Consider the following 19,893-nt stretch of genomic DNA (forward strand, 5'->3'; position numbering starts at 1 on the left):
CTTACTATGTCTTATTTTTTGCCTTTACTAGATCCCTTAGTTATGTGAACTCCAGTCTAGGTCAATTTTTAAAAAACATGTGTACAATGTGTATTATGAGAGGATGTGTAGGTGATTACTTTGTCAAATTAAAGACTAATAGTAAACTGATTGTTTAGACTCGTCCTCTATGTTTTTTCTAAACATTTTATATTTATCCATGAAGTTATGCTACCTTGTATGCTTGATTTACTCTTCGTTTCCATTTATTATGACCAACTTATGCAGTCTTACTGACATTGTTTTGGAATATCACATGTTCTAGTGATAAGTGTCCTTATTTATCGGTAAGTACTAATACCTTATTGGTAGTAATGTTATTGACACATTACAAAGTACATTATCTTTATTTGGAAGGTAGGGTGTACTATTACTATGTTGAAATTTCTAAGTCTAACCGTTAGAAATTTTATCTGTATTCTTCTGGTTTATTTCTCCTACTTGTTAATTACAAACAAGTTATTTAAACATATAAACATCGAAATAAACACAATACAGTCTCAACCATCTACAGATCAACAACTGAAAGAAATAGCAAACACACAAGTGACACCGTTATTTTTGGACAACTCGTCCCCGGAAAAACCCAACTTGGGAAAACTGGTGCAACAATTCTGAGGGTTATTTATTATGTAGTATATCCTTGAGTACAACTGGGTGCCAAACTGGCTCACCTAACAGAGAAAAATAACCGACAGTAATACCTCTCTATTCGGAAGTAGATATTCAAAAAATCTGCCCCACGAAACCCTCTCCAGCACAACTGAAGCACTACGTCAGCCCTCCTGGCCTCTGCGTCAGCCCTCTGAGGCACTGCGCAACCTCTATGGCCTTCTGCGTCACTCCTGTTGCCCTCTGCGTGGATGACGCAGGCCTTCTGGCCTTTGCGCTGTCTCAGCTAGCCTCTGTGTGGCCTGCTCTGGCTTCTGCATCTGCCTCTCTGCCTCTGCGTTGGTCTCTCGGCACTATCTCTGCCTCTCTATCCAGTACTCACTGCCCCTTGCTGCAAACTGATCACTGATTCGACTTTTCTTAGCAAACCCTGCTCTATAAAATCGAATGACTGATCACTCTAGTGTATTCTCCAACTGAACCTCAAGCCTCCCCTTATACTTTTCTTGTTGGTCCTTCAACGACCGAGATTACATCTCTAATCAACAGCTAAGATTAGATTTGGCTTGATCCATGTCATTTAGAACCTTCTAACCCAGTTTTATATTAATACCCATTAATATTTTATTTTTCCTAAGTTTAGATTTAGGAACTCCATTAAAAATATTAATAATTTTAATATCTGCTAAACCGGGTAGAATCTGCCCAAACCATTTCTGGGTCTTGGAGATCTCATGTGCTTTAGCCTCTCCACCAATTTTCATGGCTAGAGCACATTCGATGCTACCCCAAATCAACACTCCCTCTTAGCGAGCACTATGCTCTAGTAATACTCCACACTGAGCATCACTCTGACTATACGACACCGGTACCTGTGCTGATGCTAGGCCTCCCCGCCCAACATCCTCTGCACTGCTACATCTTGTATTGCTGCCCATGGCCCTGCCACTGCCACTGCTGCATCCGTACGGCAGCTCCCTCTGCATCCGTGCTGCTGTTGGTCCTTTCTCCCAACACTGCATTTGCACTGCAACCCCCTCTCATCATGTTGCATCGTGCTACTGGTAATCGCTACTGCACTGCAACTCAGTTACTGAGAAGTAAGTAACTGATCCACCCAACTACTGACATCCCTGTCAGGCTAGAAACACTCTCGATGCTGAAGCTCTCTCTGCCGCTATCAAGTGCTCCCTCTACTGCTTTTGCGCTGCTGCAACAACTCCCTGCATCTTCCACCGCTGCAAACCTCTCTGTGCCATATTGCATTGTTGCAACTTCCTTTGTGCCTCTCGCACTGCTGCAGCCTGCTAGCTCTGTGCTACCCAAGACTCCTGCACTGTAGCACTCTCTGCGGCTTCATCCGCATCCGTTTCTACCGACATCCACTAGTCCTGCTACTCTCTCTTTGGGGCTACCGTAGCAAGGTATAATCCAAGAGTTTGGGTACCTCAAGGATCCTGCCCCTCATCGCCTGTAGTCCTCCTGACTACAACTTGATGTCACCCCACCTCTTCTCTAGAGGTACATAAGCACTCATGGCACAATCGTCATCCTCCTCTACCTCCTCCTTTGCCTTTATTGGCACTGCCTTGGATTCAGACGCCTCTCCCTTATTCTTCTTCCTCGGACATTGGTTCGCATAATGACCCAGTTCCCCACAGTTGAAGCACTTGACCTTGGAGAGGTCCTTTTTCTTCCTCTTCTCCTGCTTCCCCGCAGATGCCAGAGCTGCATCCTCTTCCTCTTCCTTCTTGATCCGGACTCCTTTGCTGCTACTTCCTGTCTTGCTCAGCCATCTGATCTCTTCTTGGTGAAGAGCTGCCCACAATTCTTCCCAATATGGAAGATTCGCCTTGCCCAGTATGCTCTGGACAAATGTCTCCCACTCCTCAGAGACTGCGTTTAGTGTGGTCCTCACCATCAACTCCTGATCCGGTGTGGCCCCTATGGAAGTCAGTTGGTCCCGGATCTCCTTCAACCGACCGAGGAAGTGATCTATCTGCTCCCCCTTTTGCATCTGGTATGACCGCAGCTGATTCGCAAGTAACATCTTTCTCTGCATGGAAGTATGTTGGTACAACGTCTTCAAGGTGTCCCACATTTCCTTTGCCGTCTCCTTCTCGACAAAATGTTGGACCACATGATTCTTGACCCTATCAAGGATGATGCATTTCGCTTTGGCCATTGCCTCCTCGTATTTCTCATTATCAGTCGGGTCAACTGGGATAGCCACTGTTCTCAAGGTGAAGGCCTTGATGCGATGTCTATCTAGAATGGACAGGATCCTGGCCTTCCAGACCACAAAGTTGGACGCCCCGTACAACCTATCCTAATCCCTTAGTCCATGCATGGCCATCTCTTTGCTCTTCCTTTTGACTCCTCCGAGTCTCTACTTACCTTTGGAAGTTCTTTCTTCGACTTCCTTTGAGTCGCTACTTCCCGTTTGGAAGTTCTCTGCTAGACTCCATCTGAGTCTCGATTTTCCACCTAGAATTCTGCCTACCTACCGTCAAGCCGCACCTCTCCGATCTCCTGTGCACCTACAACATTGATCCAGATTCCTTGGCTAGAAATCCGCCTCGGTAGCGACTCCCTCTACCTTGGTTTTTCCCTATTAGGTACTGTTCTGCCCACAACACCCCACCAACTTCACTCCTTGCAAATTTCCCATAGCTTTCTAACCCCGATAATCGAAGGACTGAGCCTCTAGGCTCTGCGCAATCCCAACACTGGTTGAAATGCTCCCTTAGCCAACTGTGTCAACCCTCCTGGTCTCTGCGTGGCTCTGCGTGAGCCTTTTCTGCCCTCCTTAGCCTCTGCGCTGGCCTTTCTCTGGCCTGGACTGATGACGCAGTCCCTCTGTGTCAACCTTTCTTTTGTCGCTTTCTGCAGGGAACAACGTCTGTCACTCGGGACAACTGTTTCTGCTGCAAATGCTCTGCTTCAGCTGGTGCCTTCAGCTCTTCTATGATCTGCAACCACGCTCTGATACCATGTTGAAATTTCTAAGTCTAACCGTTAGAAATTTGATCTATATTCTTCTGGGTTATTTCTCCTACTTGTTAATTACAAACAAGTTATTTAAACATATAAAATTGAAATAAACACAATACAGTCTCAACCATCTACAAATCAACAATTGAAAGAAATAGCAAACACACAAGTGACACCGTTATTTTTGGACAACTCGTCCTTGGAAAAACCCAACTTGGGAAAATCAGTGCAACAATTCTGAGGGTTATTTATTATGCAGTATATTCTTGAGTACAACCGGGTGTCAAACTGGCTCAACCAACAGAGAAAAATAACCGACAGTAATACCTCTCTATTCAGGAGCAGGTATTCAGAAAATCTGCTCCATGAAACCCTCTCCAGCACAACTGAAGCACTGTGTCAGCCCTCCTGGTCTCTGCGTCAACCTCAAAACTCTCTGCGTCAACCATCTGAGGCACTGCGCAGCCTCTATGACCTTTTGCATCACTCCTGTTGCCCTCTGTGTGGATGACGCAGCCTTCTGGCCTCTGCGCTGTCTCAGCTAGCCTTTGCGTGGCCTACTTTGGCTTCTGCGTCTGCTTCTCTGCCTCTGCGTTGGTCTCTTGGCACTATCTCTGCCTCTCTGTCCTGTACTCACTGCCCCTCACTGCAAACTGATAACTGATTCGACTTTTCTTAGCAATCCCCGCTCTAGAAAATCAAATGACTGATCACTCTGGTGTAATCTCCAACTGAACCTCAAGCCTCCTTTTATACTTTTCCTGTTGTTCCTTCAACGACCGAGATTACATCTCTAATCAACGACTAAGATTAGATTTGGCTTGGTCCATGTCCTTTAGAACCTTCTAACCCAGTTTTATATTAATACCCACTAATATTTTATTTTTCCTAAGTTTAGACTTAGGAACTCCATTAAAAATATTAATTATTTTAATATCTCCTAAACCGGGTAGAATCTGTCCAAACCATTTCTGGGCCTTGGAGATCTCATGTGCTTTAGCCTCTTCACCAATTTTCATGGCTAGAGCACATCCAATGCTACCCGAAATCAACATACTACTCTTAAAGCTTAGGTATATATAATATCTTTTGCTTGAGCAGCATATGTTATGTTTCTTATCGAGATGTGCTAAGAATTTTTGTTTATTGAATCCTAAGTTAACTCATGCTAGCTGCCTCTTTCTCATTGTTGGTTTTTTTTAATGCTTATTTCAGGCACAGGAGCACAACTCCTCCTATATGATATTGAAACTGGAAAGTTGCTCCTTTCATCTCACGTATTTGATGGTATTCGAGTGCATGGAATTCATTCATCTTGTTGCTTAGTTCGAGACATCGATCCATCGTGTTGCAAAGGAATTTCTACAGTTAGAGTTGCAGTTTATGGGGAAAGAAGAGTAAAGCTGTTTGATGTACAACTTAGTGGAGAATTGAATGGTAAGGTAAATTCCAAGGGGAAAGTTAGTTTGGATTTGTTACAGATCGTGCCTAAGTTCAGTCACTGGGTGATGGATGTTCGGTTTTTAAAGGTATGTACGGAATATATGATTCTTCATTGGTTTTATTCTTAGTATTTTGAAATTTGCATTAACTACTTTTTTATATGCATTTAGTTGCATTTCCATCCATACAATACTTATATTTAGGATGAATCGTTTCCCTGATCAATTAAATAATTGCTTTTCCGTTTCATTCATTGGTAATTATTTTTGGCAACTATAACATTTTTAGGGATTAAATAAGGAAGTCTTGAAGAAAGATTATGTCGCTGAAGAGAAGGTCACAAGCAGTTTGCTTCTCATTGGTCTTGGTGACAATTCAATATGTCTCTGGGATACTGCCCGATCACATCTACTTTTTGAGCTGAAATGCACAGGTCAGTTTTTTATATTTCTTGATGCAGTTTCAATATTTTGATTAGCCTTTCTTTTCCTTGTTATGTTCCTGATTCTAAAATGTATATGTAGTAGCGAAAATGTTCTGCTTTTTCCAGATCATCTAAGTTAAATCCTGACTGATTGGGAAACTGTTCAATTATCATTTCTACTTTGATATGATTTATTTAGGTATACACAGTTATCAGTTCTGGTGCTTCTACAAGTTGGAGCATGTAGTGGACTCCTTTCCTAGACCAGGGCCAGTCCTAGCCTCTAGGGTCTTGTGGCTGCTTTAAGTATATCAAGGCTCCAAACTTGGAATTTTCTTATTAATTCTTATTTCTCTGTTTTTGGTATTTTGTTTCATATCAAAATTTGCTCTTTTTCCAGTACTAAACAGGTGATATCTGATCCTTGCAATGTAACTACTTCACTTAAAGGTTGCAATGGGGATAGATCATTGACCTACTGCCTGAACTGCTATTTATGACTGCTGGAATATGAGTGGTTGGCTGTAACAATGTTGACAACCTTTTCTCAAACATTTTTTTGGCTTACAAATATTCCCTTCACTATGAAGAGGTATGCCTTCTTGTTGGCGCAATGGGGGATAAAGTGGAAGCCTCCATTTTCACTTTCAGGAGCATGTAGTAAAAGTGCACATTCCAAAAACACAAATTAAACAATGCAGAGAGCTTCGAATCACTTGTCTACTGCAATTGCTGACCTTCTAGCCGTCCACTTCTAATTAATGCTGTTTCTTGGTGAAAATCACTTGCCTATAGCAACTGCTGAGCTCCCCACTGCGCTCTGCTATACTCTGCTGCTTTTTGGTGAAAATCATTCTGATTCCCCATTGCTGAAGTGACCAATTGGCCTGTTGGTCCCAGTTAATGGAGTGTGAAGAGTGGCCCATAAACTTCATACAAGAAGTTATATGATCTCTAAAACACTATATGACCAATTTAGTGTCTTCACTTTTATGGTTCATATAACTTCTTTTATGAAGTTCATGGGCCACTCTTCACTCACACACACACACACACATTCTTTTAATCTCATTTTTTAAATGGTTACAGGAAATGACTGTTTTCCTTGCCATTCTTGGGAAGCAGCCTAAAATGGGGCCTGGCAGCCAAAAACATGACGGGGGTGCTGAAAATGACATTTCCATCCATTGCAAATGGAACTGTCTCCCCCTGTCATGTTTCCTGCAGCAGACGTTATATCTTTTGCTCCTAGCACACTTCCTTGTTTGAGATTTGCAGCTTTTATCATTATCAGGCATTTCTGAAAGTTTTAGAAGCGATATCGGGGTCAAGCAAGGTTGCCCACTGTCTCCTACCCTTTTTGGTTTATATATCGACAAGCTTGAGGAGTGGTTAAGTTCGCAAGGGGGTGATGGTATCTATTTGTGCAAGTTTGTTATAAGGCTTCTTTTGTATGCAGATGACCTTATTCTGATTGCTAAATCGGCTCTTGGTTTGCAAGAGCACTTACTATCCCTTGAGCATTTTTGTAGAAGTGTGGGGATGCAAGTCAAAATCACCAAAACGAAAGTAGTGGTCTTCTCTAAGAAAAGAAAACATAACCAGCATAAGTTCTACTTTGAAAGCAACATTCTGGAAGAAGTTGCGGATTACAAATACCTCGGAATTGACTTCAACAAAATTCTAAGCTGGAATGGTTGTAGAAAGAAAAGAATTTTGGGGGGTTGGAAAGCATTTTATGCTTTTCAAAATAGGTGTAGAGAGGCAGAGTCATGGGACTGGAAGACCACTCAAACTCTTTTTGGGCTTCTAGTGATTGCAGTGATTCTATATGGTTGTGAACTGTGGGCTAGCAGAACTTCCGACATGCAGTGGAGACAAATTGAGAAAATTCAGAAGCGTTTGATTACAAACAAATTTAAGATTAAAAGTGCAGTTCCTTATGATATCTTGTTAAGTGAAACAGGGACTGCTCCTATTGAAGCAATTGCTATGGTGCGAGTCATAAGGTATTTAAAAAAAATTGAGCAAATGGAAGAGGGTAGATGGCCTAAGGTTGTCTTTAATGATAGATTGTGCAAGAGCAAAAAAACTTGGATGCAGCAAAATAACAAATGGTTTAGTAAATGGGATATTTGCTTGAACGCGTGCCCCATAAACAACAAAGAGATAAAAGCTTTTGTTATGGAAAAGTTCTACAAACGTACTTGGGAGAAGGAGCTAGGAAGAAAGAAAAATTACTATATTGAAGTGTTTAATCCCACTCATAATCATCAACCAAAAGCATACATAGAGGCCAATATTTCTTGGAGAGCCAAAATTCTTATTGCTCAGTTAAGGACTAATTCTCATCAACTCCGTTGTGAAACAGGGCACTGGAAAAGGCCAAAGGAAGTGTGGGAGGAAAGGGTATGCATTTTTTGTTCTTCCGGAAAAGTGGAAACAGAAAAACATTTCATTTTAGAATGTGAGGCCTTCAAAGACAACAGGGAAAGTTATGCAGATACGTTGACAGCTAGCTCTTGGGATAATCTATTTAATGAGGGGTTTGTCGAGAAGATGGGAGCATTTATTGTGAAGCTTCACAAAAAAAGGGCCGAATACATCAAGCAGATGAAGAAGCAATCTGTCCCATAGGCTATCTTTAGCCTCGTGGACGTTAAAATAATTTCTTTCTTCTTTCTTTCTTTCTTATATTAATCTCCATCCGTATCACTTCAGACAACTTTTAAGTTGTTAATACCGCTTGTTGCCGCCTAAATCCACACGTGGGTTATTTGTGAAAATTCCTGAATCTAACACATCAGAAACCCCTACTGCAATTTTTGGTTTGTTGGATTTTCTAATTCTATCCATTAGAAAATTAATTTGTATTCTGCTGGTTTATTCTTCTACTTGTTTAAAATCGAACAAGTTATTTAATACATTAAACACCAGAATAAACACAATACAATCACAACATCTACAGATCATACAACTGAAAGAAAACAAGCACACAAGTGACACCATTATTTTTAAACCGATGTCCCCAGAAAAACCCAATGCAGGAAAACCAATGTAGCTATTCAGAGGGTTATATTATTATGCAGTCTATTTGAGTACAACTGGGTGCCTAACCGGCTCACCCAACAGAGAAAAATACACGGCAGCAATACATCTATATCCGGAAATAGGTATTCAGAAAACTTGTCCCACGAAACCCTTTCCGGCACAATTGAAGCACAATGCTAGCCCTTCTGACCACTGTGTCAGCGTCCTGCTGACCCGCGTCAGCTCTCTGAGGCACTACGCAGCCTCTGGGAGCCTCTGTGTCACTCCCTCTGCCCTCTGTGTGGATGACGCAGTCTCTCTGGGCTCTGCGTAACCTGGACTGGCTGTTGCTCTCGCTCTTCCTGCTTTTTTTCTGGTCTCCCAGTACTGTCTCTGTCTGTTTGCCTCGTACTTACTGCCCCTCGCAGCTGATCACTGATTCAAATTTGCTTAACAGCTCCGCTCTAGCAAAATGAATGACTGATCACTCTAGTGTGTTCTCCAACTGACCCTCAAGCCTCCTCTTATACTTTTCTCGTTGGTTCTTCAACGACCGAGATTAAATCTCTAATCAACGGCTAAGATTAGATTTGGCTTGATCCATGACTTTTGGAACCTTCTAACCCAATTTTATATTAGTACCCATTAATATTTTATTTTTCCTAAGTTTAGACTTAGGAACTCCATTAAAAATATTAATTATTTTAATATCTCCCAAACCGGGTACAATCTGTCCAAACTATTTCTGGGCCTTGGAGATCTCATGTGCTTTAGCCTCTCCACCAATTTTCATTGCTAGAGCACATCCGATGCTACCCCAAATCAACACTTTCTCTTAGCGAGGACTATGCTCTAGTAATACTCCTCACTGAGCATTACTCTGATTATTCGGCACCGGTACTTTTGCTGATGCTAGGCCTCTCCGCCCAACATCCTTTGTACTGCTACATCCTGTACTGCTGCCCATGGCCTTGCCATTGCCACTGCTGCATCTGTACGCCAGCTCCCTCTGCATCCGTGTTGCTGCTGGTCCATCCTTCCAGAACTGCATCTGCACTGCATCCCCCTCTCATCATGCTGCATCGTGCTATTGCATACTGCTACTGCACTGCAACTCAGTTACTGAGAAGTAAGTAACTGATCCACCCAACTTCTGACATCCCTGTCAGGCTAGAAACACTCTCGATGCTGAAGCTCCCTCTGTCGCTAACAAGTGCTCCCTCTACTGACCTCTGTGCTGCTGCAACAACTCCCTGCATCTTGCACTGCTGCAAACCTCTCTGTGTCATCCTGCACTGTGGCAACCTCCTTTGTGCCTCTCGCACTGCTGCAGCCTAATAGCTTTGCACTGCACAGGACTCCTGCACTGTAGCACTCTCTGCCGCTTCATCCGCATCCGTTTCTACCAACATCCACCAGTGCTGCTACTCTCTCTTCAGGGCTCCTGTAGCAAGGTATAATCCAAGAGTTTGGGTAACTCAAGGATCTTGCCCCTCATCACCTGTAGTCCTCTTGACTACAGCTCGATGTCACCCCATCTCTTCTCTAGAGTTACATGAGCACTTATGGCACAATCGTCATCCTCCTCTACCTCCTTCTCCGCCTTCGCTGGCGTTGCCTTGGAGTCAGACGCCTCTCCTTTATTCTTCTTCCGCGGACACTAGTTCCCCACAGTTGAAGCACTTAACTTTGGAGAGGTCCTTTTTCCTCCTCTTCTCCTGCTTCCCCGCAGATGGCAGAGTTGCATCCTCTTCCTCTTCCTTCTTGATCTAGACTCCTTTATTGCTACTTCTCGTCTTGCTCAGCTGTCTCATCTCTTCTTGGCGAAAATCCGCCCACAATTCTTCCCAATCTGGAAGATTCGGCTTGCCCAGTATGCTTTGGACAAATGTCTCCCACTCCTCAGAGACTGCGTTAAGTGCGGTCCTCACCATCAATCCCTGATCCGGCGTGGCCCCTAGGGAAGTTAGTTGGTCACAGATCTCCTTCAACTGACCGAGGAAGACATCTATCTGCTCTCCCTTCTGCATCTGGTATGTCCTTAGCTGATTCTCTAGGAGCATCTTCCTCTGCACGGAAGTATGCGGTACAATGCCTTCAAAGTGTCCCACATCTCCTTTGCGGTTTCCTTCTTGGTAATATGTGGCACCACATGATCTTCGACCCCATCAAGGATGATGCACTTTGCCTTAGCCATTGCCTCGTACCTATCATTTGCTATCGGGTCAATTGGGATAGCCATCGTTCTCAAGGCGCAGCCCTTGATGCGATGTCTGTCTAGAATGGAAAAGATCCTGGCCTTCCAGACCCAGAGTTGGACGCTCCGTCCAGCCTATCCTGATCTCTCAGCCAATCACGACCATCTGGCTGCTCTTCTTTCGACTTCTCTGAGTCTCTTTACTTCCCGTTTGGAAGTTCTCTTCTGGACTCCCTCTAAGTCCTGATTTCCCTCCTGGAAATTCTTCTGCCAATGTCAAGGTGCTCCACTCCGATCGTCTGTGCAACTGCAACACTGATTCAGATTCCTTGGCTAGAAATCTGCTTTGGCAGCAACTCCCTCCACTTTGGTCTTGCCCTGTTAGGTACTGTTCTGACTACAGTGCCCCACCATCTTTGCTCCACAAACTACCCACAGCCTCCTATGCCCCAACAACTGAAGGATTGAGCTTTTTGGCTCTACGCAATCTTGGCATCGGCAAAACAACTTCCTCAGCCAACTGCGTTACCCTGTTTCTGCCCTCCTCAGCGTCTGCGCTGCCTCTTTTTGGCCTAGACTGATGATGCAGTCCCTCTGCGTCACTCCTTCCTCTGTCGCTTTCTGTAAGGATCAGCTCTGTCACTCGGGATAGTTGAAGCTGCTACAAATACTCTGCTAAGCTGATGCCTTCGGTGTTCCTGTGATCTGCAACCACGCTCTGATACCATGTTGAATTTTCTAATTCTATCCGTTAGAAAATTAATGTGTATTCTGCTGGTTTATTTCTTCTACTTGTTTAAAATCGAACAAGTTATTTAATACATGAAACACCGAAATAAACACAACATCTACAGATCATCAACTGAATGAAAACCAGCACACAAGTGACACCGTTATTTTTGGACCAATGTTCCTGGAAAAACCCAATGCGGGAAAACCGGTGCAACTATTAAGAGGGTTATATTATTATGCAGTCTATCTGAGTACAACTGGGTGCCTAACCAGTGCACCCGACAAAGAAAAATACACGGCAACAATACCTCGATATACGGAAACAGGTATTCAGAAAACCTGCCCCACGAAACCCTCTCCGGCACAACTGAAGCTCAGCCTTAGGACCCTTTGTGTCAGCCCTTTGAGGCACTGCGCAACCTCTGGGAGCCTCTGCGTCACCCCCTCTGCCCTCTATGTGGATGACGCAGTCTCTCTAGGCTCTGCGCTGCCTCTGCTGGGCTCTGCGTAGCCTGGACTGATTACTGCTCTCGCTCTTCCTGCTTCTGTGCTGGTCTCCTAGTATTGTTTTTGCCTCTCTGCCTCGTACTCACTGCCCCTCGCTGCTGATCACTGATTGAACTTTGCTTAGCAACCTTGCTCTAGCAAAATGAATGACTGATCACTCTGGTGTGTTTTCCAACTCACCCTTAAGCCTCCTCTTATACTTTTCTCGTTGGTCCTTCAACGACCGAGATTAAATCTCTAATCAACGGCTAAGATTAGATTTGGCTTGATCCATGACTTTTGGAACCTTATAACTCAGTTTTATATTAATACCCATTAATATTTTATTTTAACTTAGGAACTCCATTAAAAATATTAATTATTTTAATATCTCCCAAACCGGGTATAATCTGTCCAAACCATTTCTGGGTCTTGGAGATCTTATGCTCTGTATCCTCTCCACCAATTTTCATGGCTAGAGCACATCCGATGCTACCCAAAATCAACATGTTTTACTATCTCCTATTTGTTCTTTACCTTAACAAGTTATTTAATTTCACAAATATTGAAGTAAATACAAATGCAACCTTCACATATATACAGATCATACACTGAAGTAAACAGAAACAATAACACAAGGGACACCATTATTTTTGGACAATCGTCCTTGGAAAAACCCAATGTGGGCAAAATGGTAGAAGATATATCAGGGTTTTATTATTAAGCAGATTTCTGAATATAACTAGGGTGCCAGAAATGCCTCACCCTTCAGAGAATATCCTTGGTAGTAGTACCTCTCTCTGGAAACAGATATTCTGGCAAATCAGCAACCGAATGACTTTGACTGTTCCTTGTGTTGGACAATGAAAGCTGCTCCAAGCACTGCTCTGGAACTGCATCACCCTCTCTCGGCTCAGGATCTGCTAATCAGCTCCTAGTTTTCCCCACAAAATCTCCCAGCGTTGCCTCTGAAGCCCTCTGCGTCCTCTACGTCAGCCTCTACGACCCTCTACGTCCTCTGTGCTGGCTCCTTTTGCCTCTGCGTCAGCCCTTCTTAGGCCTGCGCTGCCTCTTCCGGCACTTCACTGCTTCTCTGCTATGTATTCTTCAGCCTTGGATCGAAATCCCTTGTTGAACTGCTTATCACTGCAACTGATCTCTAACTCTATTTCCTCAGTAAACCCAGCCCTAGAAAATTGAATTCTTGATCTCTCTTTGTGTGTCTCCAACTGACCCTCAAGCCTCCTCTTATACTTTTCCTGTTGACGATTCAACGGCCGAGATTAAGTCCCTAATCAACGACTAAGATTAGATCTGGCTTGATCCTCGTCACTTAGAACTTTCTCACCCATTTTATATTAATACACATTAATATTTTTATTTTCCTAAGTTTAGACTTAGGAACCCATTAAAAATATTAATTATTTTAATATCTCTTCATCCGGGTGGAATTTCTCCAAACGATTTCTGGGTCTTGGAGATCTCATGTGCCTTAGCCTCTCCACCAAATTTTAATGGCTAGAGCACATCCAATGCTACCAAAAATTCAACACTCCCTCTTAGCGAGGAATGTGCTCTAGTAATGCTTCACCATAGAAGCATCACACTGATCTTCCGCATTGGTCCTCTTGTGTTGATGCTAGACTTGCTGCCCCACATCCACTGCATTGCTGCTTCCTGTACTGCTGCCCATGACACTGCCACTGCCACTGCTACATCTGTATTGCAACTCACTCTCAACATGCTGCATCATGCTTCCCATAGCACTGCCACTGCTAACTGCTGCACTGCAACTTAGTTACCGAGATGAAAGTAACCGACTTCCCCCAAATACTAACATCCTGGTCAGCGTGGAAGCCTCGTGGTGCTGAAGCTACCTCTGCTACTATCCTGTGCTCCCTCTACTGCCACTACGCTGCTGCAACCTCTGCTGTGCCTCTCGCATTGTTGCAACCTCCACTGCGCTGCTACATGCTTTTGCACTTTAGCACTGCCTTGCTGCTCCATCAAACCTTGCTCCACCCGACCCCTGTCATCATGCTACTGTCGTTAAGGGCTTCCGTAGCCGCATGTGATCCAAGAGCTTGGGCACCTCAAGGATCCTGCCCCTCTTCTGTAGTCCTCTTGACTATAGCTCAATGTCTCCCCACCTCTTCTCTAGAGGTGCATGAGCACTCATGGCACAATCATCATCAGTCTCGACATCCTTTTCCGCCTATGCTGGAGTAGCCTTTGAGTCAGAAGCTTCTCCCTTGCCTTTCTTCCTGGGGCACTGAGATGCATAATGTCCCAACTCCCCACAGTTGAAGCACTTGACCTTGGAGATATCTTTCGTCTTCCTCTTCTGAACCCCCTACTATCTCGCAGATGCAAGAGCTGCATCCTCCTCCTCCTCTTTCTTGATTCGAAGTCCCTTATCGCTACTTCCTCCTGATCTGTTCCTATTGAAGAGCTGCCCACATCTCCTCCCAAATGGGGAGAGTCGCTTTGCCCAAAATACTTTGGACAAACGTCTCTCAGTCCTCGGAGACTGCATTCTGAGCAGTCCTGACCATAAACTGTGGATCTGGTGTAGACCCCACGGAAGTAAGCTGGTCACGAATTCCTTACAACCTGAGAAGGAACAAATCTATATCCTCAACTTTCTGCATCTGATATGACCTCAACTGATTCTCTAATAACATCTTCTGCTGCACGGAAGAGCCCTGGTATAAGGTGGTCAGCGTTTGCCACATCTCCGTTGTTGTGTTCTTCTCAGTAATATGTGGTATGACATGATCCTTGACCCCATCTAGAATCATGCATTTTGCTTTCGCCTCGGCCTCCTCATACTTCTCATTTGCATTCGGGTCAACTGGGACAACTACGGTTTTTGAGGCATAGTCCTTGATGCGATGTTTATCCAGGATTGCTAGGATCCTAGCCTTCCAGATTACAAAATTGGAAGCCCCATCCAATTTGTCCTGATCCCTCAATCCGTTTATTGCCATCTCTGCTCCTCTTCTCTAGACTCCCTCTGAGTCTTGATTTCCCTCTCAGAAATCCCCGGCCAACTATCGAATCTCTCCTCTCCAATCCTCCTTTGCCGCTGCAACTCAGATCTAGATTTCTTGGCTAGAAATCTGTCGAGGTAGTGCTTCCCTCTACCTTGGTTCAGTCCCCTTAGACACTGTTCTGCACAGACAGAAACAATGTTCCACCAGCTCCTCAAATCACAATCTGCATAGCTCCCTTAGCCCCGGCAACTGAAGAATCTAAGCCCTTCAGGCTTTGGGCAATCACGGCTTGGGCTGAATTTGCTCCTCCTGGCCAACTGTGTCAATCCTTCTTGGCTGAGAAAGATGACGTGGCTCTGCGTGAGCCTGTTTTGCCCCACTCTGCCTCTGCATTGACCCTTTTCCTGGCTCAGAATGCTGACGTAGGCTCTGCGTGAGCCTCTACGTCACTCCTCCTCTTGCCTCTTCAGCTCTGGAACAACGCTATCTCTCGGGACAATTGCTTCTCTGCTGCAAACTCTCAGATTTCTTGGCTGATGCCTTTAGTTGCCTATGATCTGCGATCCCTTTGATACCATGTGAAAATTCTTGAATGTAACACATCAGAAACCCCTACTGGAATTTTTGGTTTACTATCTCCTACTTGTTCTTTACATTAACAAGTTATTTAATTTCATAAATATCGAAGTAAACACAAATGTAGCCTTCACAGATATACAGATCATACATTGAAGTAGACAGAAACAATAACACAAGGGACACCGTTATTTTTGGACAATCGTCCCTGGAAAAATCTGATGCGGGAAAACCGGTGTAGCATATTTGAGGGTTTTATTACTAAGCAAATTTCTGAATACAACTAAGGTGCAAGAAATGACACACCCTTCAGAGAATATCCTTGGCAGTAGTACCTCTCTTCGGAGACAGATATTCCGGCAAATCAACAACCAGATGATCAACCCCACAGTGACTCTGACTGTTCCTTGTGCTGGACAGCGAAAGCTACTCCAAGCACTGCTCTGGAACTGCATCACCCTCTCTGGAACTGCGTCACCCTCTCCTGGCTCAGGATCTGCTGATCAACTCCCAGTCTGCCCCACAAAATCTCCCAGCGCTGCCTTTGAAGCCCTCCGCGTCCTCTGTGTCAGCCTCTACGACTTCTATGTCAGCGTCTATGGCCCTCTGCGTCCTTTGCGCTGGCTCCTCTGGCCTCTGCGTCATCTCTTCTTGGGCCTGCGCTGCCTCTTCCGACACTTCTTTGCCTCTCTGCTATGTATTCTTCAGCCTTGGATCAAAATCCCTTGCTGAACTGACCCTCACTGCAATTGATCTCTAACTTGATTTCCTCAGGAAACCCAGCCCCAGGAAATCGAATTCTTGATCTCACTTTGTGTCTCTAACTGACCCTCAAGCCTCCTCTTATACTTTTCCTGTTGACGATTCAACGGTCGAAATTAAGTCCGTAATCAACTGCTAAGATTAGATCTGGCTTGATCCTCGTCACTTAGAACTTTCTCACCCATTTTCTATTAATACACATTAATATTTTTATTTTCCTAAGTTTAGACATAAAACCCATTAAAAATATTAATTATTTTAATATCTCTTCATTCGGGTGGAATTTCTCCAAACGATTTCTAAGTCTTGGAGATCTCATGTGCCTTAGCCTCTCCACCAAATTTCATGTCTAGAGCAGATCCGATGCTACCAAAAATCAACATTATTGTGGAGAAAATCTTTAAATTCCACTTGACGTGGCCTTGGGGGCAAGTGTCAAGTTGAGTAGTTGTTACTCAAATCTCAACTCCTTCGTCTAGGCTAACTTCTAGTGAAGCCAAGGGGGTTGGACCTATGAGATGAAATATATTAAGGTTTGATTAGGTTAAAAATTAAACTAAATCAATTTTTAGGAGTTAAATTATACAAGAAACATCCAACCATCAATAATTGAATTGTTGGAAATACTGGGGGGGTGAATCAATATTTCTTTTACAATTGTTATTTTTTATGTCAGTTAAGATCACTTATAACTAGAACACAAAACGAACAATGATATAAATAATTTTATTAATCAATGATGAAGACTCGAATCCTCTTTTTACAATAATTCAAGTACAACAATAGTTTAGGGCTCCAACCCTAGATGAAGACTCCAATCTTCAATCAACCAGGCTCCGACCCGCACTGTGTCATACTCCAACTCGGACTTCAATGGGGCACCAACCTTTAGGGCTCCAACCCACTGCTTCAATTCTTCAATAATGAGTACAAGTTGTTCTTTAAGACTTCCCAAACACTTATGCAACAAGCCTTGCCAATGTCTTCAACAATGCTCTCTATCAATCTTCAATAACCCTTCATTCATCAATGACAACTTTTATGTTCCACAAAAGGTATCTCCACAACTCTTCATATTCCCTATTCAACTTTCTTCAAGGTCACTCCATGAGAGCTTCAATCATGCTTCAAAGGTGTCCAAGAGTGCTTCAATCATGCTTCAGAGGTGTCCAAGAGTGCTTCAATAGGTCATTTCCAATTAGTTCTCAAGGTTTCTTCAAGTGTGCTCTAGGGTATTCTTTAAAGTATGCTCTAAGGTTACTAAAAAAAGGCCTTCAAGAGCTATAGGAGTAACCTTCAGTTCTGTTTACTTAACTTACGATCTAGTCTCAAAGTCTACAACTGTTCACACTTCTAACTCAGATTCTGTAGCATTAAACTGAAGCAAAGTCTTCTTGTTCATAACCCAAGGTCCTCCACAACCTGTACTTAATTACAATACTTGTACAGTTTTAATAGGGTCTTGAAGAATCTTTTCAAAGATCCAAAGGAAAGTCACAACACTGCACTTGATCCGAGGATGAAGCTGTAAATCTGGAAGAACAGATCGAGGGAAAACCCATAGGTTTGAGAAGAGTATAGAAGCAAAGCCACTGGTTCGAAACTTCTACTGCTACAAGAGCGTAGCCACAGATCCAAGAGCAACAGGTCCAGGAGATTTCCAACAGATCTGAGACTTCAGCAGGTCTGAGATTTCCTTATTCACCAAATTATAAGTCTCTTCGTTCAACAAATCCGAATTATAGGCTTAGGTTTCTCCACAGGTCCGAGGTCCAAAGAAAAAAAATTCTCCCAAAGATCGAGCTACCTTTTTGAGGAATGCCACATATCCAAATAACATATGCTTTAGGTTTGAACTGTGTGAAGAGCTTTCCGAAGATCCAGGTTCAGAATTCACAAGTCCGCAATATCTTTCTTATGCCAGGTGCGAGTATTATTAGATGTGTCCCTTTTTCTTTGTGAGTTCACGAGATGTGAACTATCTCTTTTTCCTTGTATCTTCTCTGTGTTTTTCCCGATGGTCCAAATGAAAAAACCCTCATTACTAATAAATAATGATTTGGCTATATACGAATAAACGTGTTTAAGAGAGCCGACATAAGTTAGAGGAACCAACCTAGGGAAATGACATATATTTTTTATTATTATTTTTAACATTGAGAATTAATAAGTTCATAACATAAATGAGTTAGGAAGTGGGATATGGTTATAGTAGATAGGACATTAGGGTAGAGAGTAGGAGATGATTAACTCATTTATTCATGGTACAACTTTTAGGTTTTGAATATTAGGATTAGATCATTATTGGTATTAGAGATTAGCTATGTGGATAGGTATAAAATGATTAGGACATTAGGATTTATTTATTAGGAATAGGTCTGGTGCATTATAGGGAAATCGGGTATAGCGATAGAGCAAGGATTATTTTACATTGACATCATTGTATTGACATCTTAGGGCTTCATTCTTCTAGGGTTTTAGCAATACATTATACTTGTGGTTTCATGGGTAGCATCCATCATGCATATTAGGACATTGCTTTATTTATGGCTTTTCAAGCACCTATTAGCTTTTGCACAGAGGGCTAACTTCTAGGGTATGCTCTAAGGACATTAGGGCTTTTAATAGGAAATAAGTCTAGGTCATGCAGTTTAGGGCAAGGGTTAGGGTTTGGATTTTTAGGATTATCAACAACCATTAGGGTTTGCACTTAGGGGTACATGCATATTGCATTTTGCATTTAGGGTTAGGGTTTTCCAATCTTCAACAATGCTCATATTGACATTAATGACAACTTTGACCAACAATCTCCCCCTTTGTCATTGATGGCAATATTCTCACCCTTTCAACATTCTCTCCCCTTCGACATCAATGTCAAATGGGGTGGCCCAACAACGCCTTTTTCCATCAAGGGTTTCCCCTATCATGCTTCTTCTTGTTATGCTGCTCCCCCCGTCATCCTGCTTTCCTTCTTTTGGTAATATGGTACAAGAGATATCTTTGCATTTCTTCATGATAAACCAACTCCCCCTGCCTGTATCAACTCCTCTTGCTCTTATTTTTGCTTATGGAACCCAAGAAAGATTGATGCCTTGTGATCAAGTGCAACGTGTTAATTTTTCATAGGGCTACGTTGTTCTTTGCTTAGATAATTGCATTTCTTCATTAACATATTAAGTTCACCCCATAACATTATAACATTATTAAGATCTACACCATTACTCATTGGCATATGCAACTATGAAGAAAGAACAACATCATCATCATAAATGCAACGAAACATAAAGGAACAATAGAAGAAAATCATGCACACATAAAGACACCAGGATTGGTCGAAGACCAGGGCAAAACCCACTATGGGGAAAACCCTTGTAAATTCTTCTTCTTCTTAGATTGTCATCAAATGATTCAACAAAAGAGAGTACAATGATCCATATTTTCAAAGCAACAAAAACAACTAGAACATCCATAACATGACCTTAGACATACTTATACTCAAAGATCTTGATTGTGAGGACTGTAATGCACTGTCACTGACTGTGGTTAACTGCTGGATATTGTTGTCACTGTACTAAACACTGATGAACACGACTGAACACCGC

General features: G+C 42.9%; 1 protein-coding gene across 1 annotated transcript in view; it reads left to right on the top strand.

Annotated features, from left to right (window-relative positions):
- Positions 1-19,893, top strand: part of LOC149246881 (uncharacterized) — a 323,872-nt gene that overhangs the window by 55,857 nt on the left and 248,122 nt on the right. The window contains exons 2-3 of the mRNA XM_089458051.1: positions 4,861-5,174; positions 5,377-5,521. Coding sequence (XP_089314177.1) covers positions 4,861-5,174; positions 5,377-5,521 — 459 coding nt within the window. The remainder of the gene's footprint in view (positions 1-4,860; positions 5,175-5,376; positions 5,522-19,893) is intronic.

Source organism: Pinus tabuliformis, chromosome 7 (genome assembly GCF_031772625.1).
Source record: "Pinus tabuliformis cultivar Carrire ecotype Pingquan chromosome 7, CPIR1, whole genome shotgun sequence".
In the NCBI taxonomy this organism is placed as follows: Eukaryota; Viridiplantae; Streptophyta; class Pinopsida; order Pinales; family Pinaceae; genus Pinus; species Pinus tabuliformis.